The 15,307-nt window shown below is 40.3% G+C and overlaps 1 protein-coding gene across 16 annotated transcripts in view; it reads right to left on the bottom strand.

Annotated features, from left to right (window-relative positions):
* The window catches only part of KMT2C (lysine methyltransferase 2C), a 201,057-nt gene that overhangs the window by 19,810 nt on the left and 165,940 nt on the right, over nt 1–15,307 (bottom strand). For all 16 annotated transcript variants that reach the window (XM_052807044.1, XM_052806979.1, XM_052807007.1 and 13 more), the window contains 8 exons: nt 14,231–14,413; nt 11,700–13,580; nt 10,361–10,686; nt 7,677–9,499; nt 6,354–6,465; nt 5,264–5,342; nt 5,081–5,144; nt 2,754–2,986 (listed from right to left, as the gene is read on the bottom strand). In XM_052807044.1, the coding sequence (XP_052663004.1) occupies nt 2,754–2,986; nt 5,081–5,144; nt 5,264–5,342; nt 6,354–6,465; nt 7,677–9,499; nt 10,361–10,686; nt 11,700–13,580; nt 14,231–14,413 (4,701 nt within the window). The remainder of the gene's footprint in view (nt 1–2,753; nt 2,987–5,080; nt 5,145–5,263; nt 5,343–6,353; nt 6,466–7,676; nt 9,500–10,360; nt 10,687–11,699; nt 13,581–14,230; nt 14,414–15,307) is intronic.

The raw sequence follows: 15,307 nt of genomic DNA, 5'->3' as shown, positions 1-15,307 counted from the left end.
GAACACACAGGAAACACGAAACAATGAGATGGACGATCTTCACACATCAGCAAAAATTTTTAAGAGATTTAATTGAAAAGGAAAAGTTTGCAGGAAAACAGCAAGGTAGATTCCCGTTTATTCACAGACAGATCCTCAAACATCACACAGCAGACGAAAATGGTAACCGCTGCTTGAAAATTTTAAATTTTAGGATGAAAATAAACTCAACTTGGACACTAAAAGTTAAGCCTAGTAGTTTATTTTTAAGGCAAGCAGGAGAAGCCAATGGAAGGGTATGACAGTGTCAACCAGACAAGAAAGAGCATTTCAGAAACACAACAGATACCTAACTACACTGCTCTCTAAAAAAAATAAAAGGACTTGTAATCCACCAGTTAATAATACGTACATTATTGGAAATCTCTCACTTCTATACATTAGATTATGACTTCCACAACTTCCATTTGCTGTTTGTACTGATAGAAAAGGTCTGTAACATAATTAAAAATGTTTCATAGCACTGTCCTTTATCTGGGGCAAGGGACAAGCCAGAAAGCTCAGCATAACAGATATATGACAGGACACACTCCAGAATGCAGGACAGATGCACCCAAAAGGCTATTTACACAGTAATCTCAGGTCCAATATGATTTATGAGCTCTGGCTTGGCACTGACACCGCCAGCTAAACAGTGCCACTGCATAAAGGCACCAACTGCATTGCACAGTCCAGTGCTCCAGGACTTCCCCGTGGGTATACAGCACTAAACCTGTGTTGGCTCTGTATGCTCATACAATGAGGCATCCACACCACTATGCCCTCCCAGGATCCGCAGTGGCAGATCAGCCATGTGACTGTACTTGGAATTAGTTGAGATCTCAAAGGACCAGCACTGACTACACCCAGCTGGACCCCAGCCGACCTGCACAGATCAACCTGGTGATTTTAACAGTGTAGGGGAGAACAAGGCAGAGCTTATTAGCACAGGCACAGTGCCACACCAAAGTAGTTAAAATGCCCTGGCCACAGAGACAATATGGTAGTGTCTGCGTGGCTCTGTGCCTGAGCTAATAACCCTGTCAGACATAAGCTCGTGTTGCACAAAGTCAGCTCCAGTTTCTCTGCGCCTGTCTCCAGGACCAGCAATTCACAGGGATTTGAGAGCTCTTTTCTCTCTATATACATATACAGACTTTGCCCTTTTCAAAAACTGACAGAAGCTTGATTACAGAAAAATTACTTGATCCGATTTGAAAGAGAGGTAAATTGCTTCAAATAGAAGGTCCTTAAAAATATACTTTAATAAAACTTCATTTAAGCTCCTACTAGGTATGTAACGAAATGTTGTTTAGATGTGGATGACTGGTATAAATCAGTGGTTGAAGGAGACTGGAGGGCATTTACTAGCGGTATATGAAACTTAAGTTTAAAAATGAAAAATAAAAGAACCTACTAATTGTGGTGCGCTAAATGAATCTGCCAGTAATGTCATGATTAGCAGCCGTTACTTCAACATAACTCCACTGTAAGACTAGACTGACGTATGTATGATAAAGATGGGTTAATTTTTTTTTTTTTTGCATTTATTCTACTTGTGATTCATTGTGGAAGGGAAAAAAAGAAAAAGGAAGAAATTATGTAGACATAATTTATTTGTTCCATCCTTCTTCCACATAGTGAAAAGACAAGCCAACTAATATTCCATCCAGTGCATACCGTGTCTTGAAGCAACACAGGAGCAAGAACTCAAGGGTCAGGTATCACCCAGGCCTTCATTCCAAGCAGCCTGCTGCCAATTTTTTCCCTCATATTAATAAAGGATAATTCTAAAGTATTTTTATGTTCAGCAGGTCTAGCTGATCCTGACAATCATGCCAGATGATTTATAAACACCGCCTTGAGGAACACAGCATTCAGTATCATCGGCGAAGGCATAGATTTATCAAAGCTACCACAGGTTTAACTTTAATCTCATTTACTATAATCACAGTTACAAGATGTAGCAAGTGAAATTCCAACTGAATATAAAGAAAGAAAAACAAAACCCAGTAAAAGTAGTTACACATTGCAACAGGGGCCCAGAGAGGCTGGGAGATCTCTACCCTTTGAGACTTACAAAAACTTGACTGATAAGGCGCTGAGCAACCTGATTCAACCGCGAAGCTAGTTCTACTTTGAGCAGTAGACTAGATGATCTCCAGATATCCGTTTGACCTGTATTATTCCATGATGCAATAACAGATAACACACACTGATGATCAGCGTGTAGGAACTAGATACATCATAAAATTAGACTAACACTAAAGATAATAATGAAAAGATATTTTCAAACAGTAACGTTTAACTGGCATATAACCAAGAGGTTTTGATTACGTAAGGACACCTGAAAAAGACTGAGTTATGAGCTTCATTCAAGCCTGAAACAAAGCCCTACATGCTAAGACTTTCCTCTGAATCCTTCATTTATGCTTTTCATGGTGCCAGGAACTCCGTTGCAAGTCATTTTGCCAAGCAATTTCCCCTCTTCCCAAAGTACTAAACCAGCTTTTTGTCATAACGTTTGCCACAGCATATTCTTCTACAACACCACTGTCACCAGCAATCCAGAGTAATGCTGTTACACAGACAAAATAAGATAGGGAGTGGCTCCCTTTAAATAAGCTTCACTGTATTTAAGCATTTTAACTCGCCTTTAGAAGATTTAAAGGAAGGAGTCATACCATCATGACAGCTTAGTATTAAGGCGATCAGTTTGGGTTCCAGATGATTACCTGTTCTAGCTGTTTTTGGACCATACTTTGCTGCTCAGTAACATGTTTAAGCTGTTCTGCATCTTCTTCTGGGAACTCACGGCCAGCTTTCTTGGCTGTACGCTGTTTTGCTGAGAGTGCCTTTTTTGATTTTCTGTGCGCTCCAATTTGCTCCTCAAGGTACTTCTGCTGCATTTGAAGAAGTTGTTGTGTTTCTTGCAGCCATTCCTCATATTGCTTTCTTTGTGAATCATCTAGAGAAAAGGGAAATTAAGTATGATATGATCTCATCCTGGGGGTGAGCTCCCATCCTACTTTTTAGAGATTAAGTTTAACTATTAGGTTTCCCCCTTATTTTAAGAAACCATTGGTCAAATTCAGCCAAATTTGACAGAGGACTTGGTATCTCAAGAGATACTAAGCTCTTGGAGTGATTTGAGTAAAGGAGACAGAGATCCAAATTACTGCATTTATTGAGAGAAAGCAGTTTTAACATAGTCCCTAAATTTCAAGAGACACCAGCCTGCTGTCTAACCAGTAAATGTGCACTTGCTAGCCAGTGAGCAAGCATAGCTTGCAGCTACAGAACCTGGTGGTACCCTGCTCTGCCACAGAAGAGGGGACATGGATGACCTCTGGAAGTACTCAGGGAGAGAGAAACAGGTTAGGGAGTAAGGACACAAATTTACAGGAAACACGGCCTCATTAATTTGGGTGTTTGCAGAAGAGTTTTGTACATGTAAGATCTATTTTTAGTACTACTTCTAAGAAAAAAATTAAAGTGATAAACATCCATCAAATATTCATGAAATGAAAGATATTGTCTTTGTAAAAATAACTTTCTGTCAGCCCTCTGCACAGGGCCTTCAGCACCAGTGCCTTTTCCTCCCCACAAACAAACGCACTCTCATTTAGACTGTAACTGAGACATTACTCTTTTTACAAATGAGAAATGCTCATTTGCTATGAGCAGTCCATTGCTCTCAGATGTTTTTCTTGAGGCAAAACAATCATGTCTGATAACACTTGATCTGCACTAAGCCCAGAAGGCAAGAGAGACAGTTTGGTGATGGTATCATTTGTCTCCTGATCGCATTGTGGTAATGAGCTGGATAACCAGGAATACAGCATGCATCTTCCTTGTAAAGAAAGTTTGTTTGATAAAGATACCTACACAACAGTATGTTTTCAATATAACCACGTCCTCCTTGTGCTCCAGTCCCTACCACCTTCTACTTTTAACAGTCACTGCGGTAGCAACAGCGATTGACTCTAACGGCTCAACTAAATCAATTCACAGAGCTAGCTACAGTCTCAAGGGGTGCCCATTCTTTCAACAATAAATTCTGCAAAACTAATCACATAACCTGAAGGGACAATTGAGTGGAAACGATGGAGAGTAACTGCAGAGGGGAGCAACGTGAAAGTGCAAATGAAAGTACGGAAATATTAACAAGTTCTAGGTAGAGTAACTACTACTGAAACAAGAAACAGATTTTCTCAAGTGGTCAGAACCACCACCACCCCAACCACAGTGAGGCCACCACTGAGTGCTATGTCAAATCTCACCAGAAATTAATACAGATAATATTGCAAAAGCTCCTTACTGCATACTCAGTGCTGCTACTCCAGTTTCTGGAAAAGGTGAAGGTTTTTACTTCTGTTTCTTATTCATAAATATCAAGTAAAGTTGTTGCAGTGACAGAAACACTTTTTTACATGTGGTCTTCCTCTCCCAACATATGCTCAGTTTTAATTTCTGCTATTAAATCTTTCTTATCACAGAGACTAGGATTTACAATTGATCTAGGGCAACCAGAAACAAGGAACACAAAATACAGGTGCTATGTATTTCTGCTTTCAACAATTGTCGTTCCCAGCCAGTCTTGCTTAACTAATGCCTGAAAAGCTTTTATTGGTATTTGGTAAAATGACAATGATGATGCACAAAACTTTCTGCTTCTGAAATAATGCCCCCCCATCAATAGAGACTGCTGTTCTCACTGAGCTCAGAATGCTACAACACAACCAAACACCAGGTTTCTGGCATAGCAGTCTGTCAGTTAATAGATTACTATCCTCACACAAATCCAAATAATGCTAATTTTCTGTTTGTTATGCTTCCCTCTTACCTTATGGTGTTTCTCTGAAGATAGCTTCTAGAAAAAAATGTTAATAGCATTTACTGTGCACTCCTTTATTAGTTGGTATCGTAATGATAAAATGACTCAATTTTAAAAGGATGAATTTTTGAGAGACAGGATCCATTTATGGATATTTTGTTTTAAAGAAAACAGAACTGTAGAATGAAATATCAACATACAATACATTATTAAATCTGTACTTACTGACAAAACCAGGACCAAAATTGGGAGGATTAGGTCTAGAAATCTGAGGTGTCAAACTTCCATCCTAGAAATTTCAGTAAAACATACATACAAGGATATTAAATCATGATTCAATTAAAAAACCCAAAAACTAGTTATCGTTATTAAACACTTTTGTTTAAACCCCATATCAAGTTGTATTACCTGTGTAATTGCCTGCTGCATATGATTTTGGCCTTCACTGGTCTGAGCCCCTGGCACTGGCTGACCCATAAATGGAAACCTATTGATACATAAACCAAAAGTGAAATTATAACTTTTAAAACTGGTGGGTATTTTAGGGGAGAGACAACCTTTTGTACTACACTGAACTTACACAAAGCATCCAAATATTTTACATACATTTGTTTGAACTTCTGTATCAAACTTTTTCAACATCAGGAGAATATTAATTCTCATTTGATGCTACAACACTTTGCCCTCGGTTGAAACTATTGCATCTTACACGTTTCAGAGAGATGAAGTAAACATGATGTACTGTGCTAAAACAGTGAAGATGCACACACACACAAAAATTTCTGTAGTTGTGTTTTATTATGTTATTATTAAAAAAAAAAAAAGATTTAATGGATTTAGATAGCATGGTCACCAGCAAATTCAACTAGAACTGGGTACATGTATGCTCCTGGTAAGCCACATATTATGATGTAACACTGCAGTATGTGTTAGGAAGGAGAAAACACACTAAGTGCCACATAAATAGAAAAGGTGCAGATCCTTCCTGACCCATAGACTCTCCACCTATTGTAAAGGCAGTCATGGTGAAGTCTACACAGTTCATAGCTCCTTCTGTCCTCAGAACAGATTTAGAGGATTAAACTTCCATTACTTGGGCTAAATCTTAATTATACTTAGCATTAAATTATATGCTGCAACATGAAGCTTAACCGTTACATGGCCATCAACAGTTTTCAAACACAATGCATGGGAGAGATGTCATTACATAATTAGTAAGTGGGAAAACAAGAAAAAGATCAACCGTGAAGCCATGTTGACCAATGACATTACAACTGGAACACAAGTCTGATGCGTTTTAATACTTTTTATAGTTTCTACTGCCACACTAGTTTTACTCTTAGGAGATAATCTTGTATTAGCATGGACTATGAACTACACGACAAAAAGATCTTTTTCCACTTCTGAATGTTTTCATTTCCTGTGCGCAGTTTCCCCTAGCTCTATCATTTCCTTTTACATTTTGTAGCCCTAAATAATGGTATCAAGCGTTGCCTACCTGTTCATAACCATTGGTGGCATCCCCATGTTACTTTGTGCCATGACTTTATTGATCCCCTTAAGAGCTACCATTTTTGCTTTCATTATGGGATCAGTAATTGCATCAAAGTCTATAAAAGAAGAACAGTAAAAGTGAATTACATAGCTGAACATTACAAGTTATTAAATGGAACTGACTTGTTTAGATCTAGTTCATGCATAAAACATCAGTAAAACAACATAACTGCATTACTATTTCACATTACTTGTCCTCTCTACTTTGAAATTCATGGTTAATATGTAGTTTCATATATCCTCTAAGGAAAGTTACTCCAGCAGCAACTGTCCTTGTTTTCAGCCACAACATACAAAGAAAAGCAGGTCAGTCTGAGAAGGGCTCTAGACCAAATTTGGCCTATGACCCAACAGATTAATAAATTCTATTCATAGGTTTAAGAATCAGGAAGAAGAGCTGTTTCTGTGAGTTCAGTTGGCAAAACTGACACACCACCACTAACGTACTGAGAAAACAGTTTAGTTACTCTGTAATTACCAGTAGCACTACAGGCAGAAAAGCATAGGCCCCGTAGAGCATCTGAAAAGCATAGTGAACTCTGCCTTTTGGCTGTCTCTCCCACTAGGTGCCTCACACAGAGCAGGATAAATGGGAGTACGAACGGCTGAGGTTGGAAGGGACCTCTGGAGGTCACCTTAGCCACCTCGGGTGGCTACAGCACGTTCTAGCCACACTACAAGTATGGAAGTGTGACTTGGGTAGGTTAAGTTTGTCTTTTGAACAAAACAGCCTTGATGGCCAGTGTAGTTACAACTAATATTTCTTAAAATTTCATATTTCATTAATAACAATTAAAGGATAGTCAAGGTCTTTATCTGAATGCTCAAACTGCTACGTTACATTGAACAGGAAATAACAGTTTATCTGAAATGCTTTTAGTATGCGCAGAATTATTTGTGATGTTTCTGAGCCTTGCCTAGATTGTGAGTTAGTAGTACAGCTTTCAATGACCCCCTTCCCTGAGACACACTAAACACTGCAAAAAAATGTATAAAGAGAATATGCGACAGAGCTGGTGTCAGAAAAATTAGCAGTAATGCAGAGTTACCCTGATCCTGGTAATGTCAACAGGAGCCTTGCCATGGAGTTCAGAATTCCACCTACATGCTCCATTTCTAGACTCCCGTTGTACCTACTAGGCAGGTTGTTTTTTGTTCAAGCTCCATGTATCTACCTGCTTCTTTCAGTGCTATAGATTATTTAGCTATTTATTGTTGTATTTTTAAAAAACTAACCAGAATGCAGACAAATAAATCACCCACATACCAATATTGGGGAAAAATGGCTCTGAACGTTGGCGAATCATGGCTTGCATCTGTCGTTGCTGCTGCTGCTCCTGTCTTTCCTGATCCAAAAGGTCCTGCAGAAGAAGTGGCTGTTCCTCTAGCAGAAGTGGCCTCTCTCGATTTTGTTGTTGAGCTAATGGTTGAGGGAGCATTATCTGTTGGGGACCAGATATGCCACTAGGACCAGGACGGTTTGTTACAGCCACAGTTTGATTAGATGTCTGTCCTGTCCCAAAGTTATGATTAGATGACTGACCCTGAATAAATCCTGGATTTGGTGACCCTTGAGAAAAATTATGGTTCATTCGTGGAACCATGGTCAAATTTGAATTTAAAGTGTTTTCCAAGATCTGTCCACCAGGTGTCATTAGCGTTTGTGGAATACCTGATGCATGGTTCATTTGTGTTGTTGGCAAAGATTGAGATGGAGATCCTAGAGTCTTTGCTTCAGCATTATCTGAGCTTTCATTAGCTAGCAAACTTGAGAGGACTGGTGTGGACCCAGAAATACTGCAGGAACCTACTGCTCCTTGAACAGGCAGTGGAGCAGATCCCTGAGCATCTGGACTAGGCACAGTTGATTCTTGACTAGGAACAGCAGTAGTTTTGTCAGGGAATTCTGGGTTAGCAGGCTGTGCAGGAGTCTTTTCTCCATCCTTTAACTCCACTTCAGCAGCCTGTTGAGTACTTGTGGATTCAGCATTTCCATCACTTTTTTCGTTCTCATTCTTCCTTTCCTCCTGAGTGTTTGGGGAAAGTACTTCTGTTTTAATTTCATTTTCTGTAGCAGACTTCTTCTGTGGAGACTGGGTCTCAGGAGGTGAAACAGTTCTATCACCTTGTTCTTTCTGTTTTGGTTCTTCTGTCTTGCCCTGGATATCTAGTTTGTCATCAATGGGGACACTAAGATCTAGTTCTTCATTAAACATTCCTTTCTTATCCCCCACATCAAGGCCTGGGTCTGTGTATGCAATGATATCAAATTCCCCGGATCTTAGAAGATCATCAAGGTGAGGATCATTGGTTTCCAAATTATCTAAAGTGTCCAGTTCATCTCCTTTCCCATCTTCAGTGTCTAGATTCAAATTTTCCAGATCCTCATCATCTAAATCCTTGACTTCAACCCCATCAAGGTCTTTCACATCCAAATCTTTCACAGCAGGATCATCAGGATCAAGCTTTTCTTCTAGACCATCACTTGGCTGGTTGGGAATCTGTAAATTTGCAGATTCATCACTTGGTGCAGATGTAGACAAAGATGGTCCTGAGAATGCATCAGCAACTGGTGGATGACTTAGAGAACGTATTACAAGTGCAGGTGGGTTGTCAGGATTGATTTGATCCTGCTGGGATTGTGACATATGCTCCAAACTTGTAGGCATCTGCAACTGGTTAGGTATACCTTGAGAATTGTGTCTCAGTGGTTCTGCCTGTCTTGGGGCTGGAAACTCCTGCCTGGGTATAAACCCTGCATGTCGTTGATGTTGTGCTGCTGCATCCATAACGTTTGCAGCAGAAGGGTTAAAAGGCAGCCTTGGCCTCCCATCAGGAGCTCTGTGACGTAACTCAATAAATGCCTGACCCAATATATTGTGCTGCTGAACTGGAATTCCCTGTGGAGGAAAATGTTGAGAGATCCCAGATGTATTATTTATTTGTGGATTGTTCACTGGACGAGGCATATCAATAGACAGAGATCTTCTCAGCTGTGGGGGAACTCCAGGGCGTTGCATTGGCTGCTGAGGACTGAGGAAACGTTCCTGACCTGATGGTGGACCGTGGCCACCTCCTGGAAACCCGTATCTGAAATAAAAGCATGAAAGACTAAATAATCTTTCTTCTCAGGACTGCCTAGTCTGGCATATTTGACTAAATAACTACTCACCAAAATGCTTTACATGATGCATTCATCAAGATATTTAAATAAACATTTTGGCTAATTATGCTTACATTTAAATGAGCTTTATGACTACAATAAAATAATTGCTTTAATTATGTTTAATAAACAACCTGTTTTCAATTCCAATAATAATAATTGATAGAAAACTGACAGTAAGAACCATCTTAGTAAATAAACTGCATGTTAATGCAACTCAACGTAAAAAATAATAGTGTGGATTTAGAAATTACTGAAATAAATCCAAAATACTGAAAATAATAATTCCTGAGATGACAATCTATGCCAATACTGGAATTCATTCATTCCTACAGCATTCACTGTAAAAATGGCAAGACAGAAGTTGACGTTTGATTACATATTCATTATAAATGAAAACAAGAATATTACACTTACTCATTATTACGACATCAAAAGTCAGACCTTTTACTTCTTTTTAAAAAAAGAAATGCCCCAAAACCACGGGCAACAAGATCTTTCAGATCACATAACTTTCACAAGGATTGCAGTTTCTCCATTTTTATTTCTGATTAATTCCCAATAAAAGACAGTATAAAACAGTGTTAGTGTAGAATACACATTCTGATGTTACAGATGCTTACAGGAAAACTCACTGTACATACTGACTTCAGGAAGATTACCAGCTACTGTAGACAATACAGATGATTTTTCATATAAAAAAACCCACAACACCCTTTATCTAACAATTTCTGTAAATGTAGAACCACCCCTGTAATACACTGGTTTTAAGAGATCAAAGAGCTTACCTAAGACCATGAGGTCTCATTCCCATGGCATTCATATCCCCTGGAAATTGGGGTCTATTGAATTGCCCATCAGCAGGAAATGGTCCACGTTGGTCTTTTGGGTATATGGTGAACCTTGGCCCGCCTGGAGGGACAACAGAGGACCTAATATTCCCAGGATACGGAGGAGGAGGGCGGTTAAAAATTTGATTTAAGTTGTCTTGCTGCCAATGCTGAAGAGGAGTTGCATGGGTAGGAGCTGCTGCATCCTGCAAGGCTTTTTCCTGACGAACAGCATTCTTCTTTTGCTGCTGTTGCTGTAGAATAATTTCACGTAATTTCTGGCGCTGTTTAAAGAAAAAAGAAATCGTTGTGCTTGACAACTTTGAGGTGTTACACTCTGCTATGTTAAGCCTTTCAGAGAAAAGAAATTCTTCAATCGCTACAGAAAAATATTATAAACTACCACAATCACACCTCGGAAATTAGAAGAGGGATCAAATGGTGCAAGATGCTGATAACACCACTTAACCTCCAGACCTCTTGTTAAAGTGTATAGTGTGAACCCATTTTACCAATTAACATATAAGCAACTCTTTTCCTTTTTCTATTCCAATAATGCAGGCCCTTTTACCACATGAAAAAGTACATTCCGAGGGAGAAAGGTCACTAGAGGTCCACTGAAGAAAATTCAGCGACAGGTTTATGCCAAAGCTGCAGAATTTACTCTGACTTTGTAAGGTAAATACTACCAATTTTCCCGCTAAATCCACTTCCCATTGCTCCTTCTAAACAAAAGACTAAGCAGCTTTCCACAAGCTGAATGTAATTCTATGTCTCAGCAAGAGCTGTTTGCCAAACATTCACTGACAAAAACCTAGAGTGACTGTGCCTCAAGAAGAGCAGTGACCAATGGTAGGATTCACTTCAACACGTCAGACAATTGAAGAGTTAGATGTCTAGTCTGAGATCTTTGCCTACACTTCCTTTTTCAGTCAGTGAACAAGTCACTGACAATCAGTTCTACAGAATTAATTGTCCTTTCAAGGTGTTTTTTTCCCCTCTCACTGTGGATAAAAGGACTATTACAGACCAATTGTCTACATCTTCAGTGGCTTCAAAGATGGCCTTTGCTTCATTTTTGGATCTTGTCCAAACTCCTTAAAAATTACTGATGTTTCTATATTCTATATATTGAGGTTCTACCCAGGAGGACCAAATTAACATACTAAGTGAATGAAGGTAATTCTGCATTATATAGCTATGTTTAATGGCAACAAACGTCAAATATTAACAAGAATGGGGGAAATTCTTCTACCTACAAAATTTTAATACCATCGGTATTAAAAATTATTCTCACCTGTCTTAACTTCTCAGTATCTGCTTGAGACATATTCATGGTATTCTGTGTATCTGTTACTCCTGTAGTGGGTGCTGGGCCAGGAACTTGTGAAACTTTGGGAAATTGTTGTCCTTGAGAACTCATTGGAGAATTTCCAGATGCACTGAAGTTGCCCTCAGATCCAGGCCGTGGTTGTTCAGCAGCATCATGGGCCAGTTGGCCAGTTCCAAAAGATTCTGGCTGAGGTCTTGGAGTCATCGGTGGCTGATCATATGGGTCACGTGCTGGAGCAGCTGGACCATGGCTAAATGAATCTGTTATTGCAGGTCCTGCAGGTCTGGGAGTTTGAGAACATGGATCTGATGGCCTGACAAAAGTGCCCTGCAACCTGTTCTGTGGCGTCTGCAGGAAAGGATCTCTATTTGGTATTAGTCCCGGTCTTGCCATTGCAGGTCTGTTAAAACTCTCTGGAATCCCTGGCCTTGGAGTTGCTGGTTGCTGAGAATAAGGATCATTGAGAACTGGCCTTGGTGTTCCAGGAGGTTGGGCGTACGGATCAGAATGTCTCTGATTTGCTGGGGACTGAGCAAATAAATCTGCTGGCTGAGCAGGTCTTGGTGTTGGTGGTTGCTGCATATATGGATCAACTGTGGTGGGCCGAGGAGTTCCTGGAGGTTGGGCGTAAGGATCAGCAACTGGCCGAGGAGTACCTGGAGGCTGGGAGTAAGGGTCCTGAGAAGCTGGCCTTGGAATGGGTCCAGACTGAGGGAAAGAATCACTCTGTTGTCGCACTATCCGAGGCGGATGGGCAAAAGTCTCCTTTATTGCAGGATGGGGAGTAAGGGGAGGCTGGCTGTATGGATCATTCGGCTGATTATGGGAAAAGTTATCCACTGGCCTTGGTGTCAGAGCGGGCCTTTCATATGAATCAACAGCAACACGCCTTGGTGTAGTTGGCATTGAAGCGTAAGGATCTTGTGGAGACTGGGGTGGGCGCATAGGAGTTTTAAAAGGTCCAGGGCTACCATCAACAGGAGTAGGAGTAGCAGTCAATGGTGGCCGTGCATATGCATCAGCAGAAGTTACTCTCTGTCTCTGAAACGTATCAGTTCTGGGAGCCGGCTTAGTAAACGGATCACTGCTTCCAGCTGTTAAAGGAACCTTCCCTGACTGTTCCATAACTATGGGTGATCTTGGGACCCCCAGTGGTTTGGAGAACTGCTCTGATGCCATGACAGGCCTGGGTGTGTCTGGTGGCTTTGCATAGGGATCACTGCTACCTGGAGATGAAGAACATGAATCCCTGACTGGTGAAGGCCTGCTTCCTGATGGTTCAGTTACCTGAATGGGCCTAGATACGGATGACTGTGGTGCACAGGTATCTAATGGTGCAATGGTATTTCTTCTAACAAAGTTCTGGTTAATGGGTGCTGGTCTAGGTGTTCCCACCATTTTAGCATATGGATCCATTGGAGAAGGAGGTCTTGTGTTTGTGGAACCTGGAGAAAACATCTGTTGTGACGATGTCTGAGGAGTCTGAGACTGAGAGAGTGAATCATGTACTGGGATTCGGGTTGGAGTAGGGGGTGGGGCTTGTGGTTTTAGGAACACATCATCTGAGGATGCTGACGTAGGCGTAGCAGGTAACTGCTGCTTTGTAAATAGATCTTTATGGAATGTCTGTTGTGCAGGAGACATACTTCCATTGCCAGCCTGTGGCGTTAAGGGGCTCTGGATCCCACTGCTAGGTGTGTCTGAGCCAGACTGGTTCAGAAGCTGTTGTGAACCAAACTGCTGCTGCTGCTGCTGCTGCTGCTGTTGCTGCTGCTCATTTTTCACTTGTTCAAGCTTCTGCGTGGCTTCTATTTTGGCTTGCTGCTTACTTTTTTGCCGCATTTGCTGTTTAAAAATTATGAGGAAAAAGGTTACACTTGTATGTCTGGGGTACACAAAATCTGATGACTGAATATATAATTAAAACTTTAGGACACATCAAAGATCAATTATAAATAATTATAAATTGCAAATTTTAAATGCAACGGGAGCAAAGGGTCTAGCTATTTGTAAAGTTCAATTACCTTGACATGCACCTTGACTGCCTGGGAAGAAGCATTTCCCAGGTTGCCTAAAGAGCAACACTGCTTTCCAACCTTATACTCTGAAGACGAAACGTTAATGACAGATGCAGCACTGATGTGAGGCAAATGGGCTCTGAGAGACAATCAGCCCAATTTGAAGTGGTAGTCTGCAGGACAAGGTTACTGCAATATAGGGCATATAAAAACAAACTACTGCACCAGCCAGCCATACAGAGAAAAAATAAGCTATTTCCATAATAGGTATGATTTAAGAGTCAAAGTTTTAAAACAAAGTTTTCTAACATTTACAGGCAGCTTCTCTTCTGATAGCATCTGTTTTCTTCCTACGCAGAATGGCTGACTTTATACTCTTCTACATAGAAAGAGTAAAACTGATTTTATTACAACAGATTACAACAATGCAGTAAGAAGCTGGAAGAAAAATAACAAAACACCCTAAATGCAACACACCTGTCTGAATTTCCACTCCTGCTCGTGTTCCGATTCCCTCTGTTTTAATGGATCTTTAAAGAGGTCGGAGTCGATGCGTGAGCTAGGATCAATGCTATCCTGTTGCTGCTGCCTTTTCATGGAGTCATTTGACATCTGTACTTTATTGATGCGCAAAGCAGCTCTATTATCTCTGGCTTTTTGCTGGGAAAAGATAAAAAAATGTAGTTAGCCTTATTTTCTTCTGCTAAGCGTGAACACTGCATCTGTTATTCCTACAAAATCTATCACCAAATTATTTGTACAGCCTGTTTTAACCACAGGTGTGCTTGTGAAAATTAAATTATGCACTTTAAAAGGAATTCCAGACTGCAAATACTGCACCTGTGTAAAAATTCTGCATTTAACATACATGGAAAGAACTAAGGAGTTATTAGCAGTAGAGGTTTTCTATACATTAGGAGTGTCTTTTCAGGTACTGTGCTGTGCCAAGAAAGCATGAATCCCACCAGTTTACCTTTCAGATCCCATATTGGTGTGGTCTGCAATCTGAAGACATGAGCACAGCAGTTGATGCTTGGATCAATAAAGGCCACTAATGTGGAGAACTTCAATGACGAGAAAAATGCAGTCTACTCCATTAAATAGCCTCTATAGATCTCAGTCTGTGTTAAGTTAGCAGTATAAACATAGGATATGGCCGTATGGATCAGGAAAAATTGGATGGAAGAAAAGCAATTCCTCTTCAATGAGGCATTTTACAGCCGTACTGACACTTTTAAGCATCTAACGGAAGTTTCAAAGAGTCTGTTTTACCACCTATCTCGGATGCGATTGCTTTTCTGAATCAAACCCTCACATCTTCTTTTTCACAATTTTATTTGCAGTTGTCAAGTAGGGGTTGCCTAGCAGAAAAAGCTTTAATCCTTCCCCTCCAACAATGAAACAGTGACATGGATAAGAGCACCAGTGTCACATCAACAGAAAAATTAGTGTCATTTTCCCCTATAAGTGATGGGATTGTACATACTAAGGAAAGTAAAAAGCCTACAGTGAAAATTTACTAACCCTTTACTCATCCTCACAGAGTGTAAGTCC

Source organism: Harpia harpyja, chromosome 1 (assembly GCF_026419915.1).
Source record: "Harpia harpyja isolate bHarHar1 chromosome 1, bHarHar1 primary haplotype, whole genome shotgun sequence".
Classification (NCBI taxonomy): domain Eukaryota; kingdom Metazoa; phylum Chordata; class Aves; order Accipitriformes; family Accipitridae; genus Harpia; species Harpia harpyja.
Note: the sequence above shows the minus strand (reverse complement) of the source record. Positions and strands in the feature narration are given on the sequence as shown.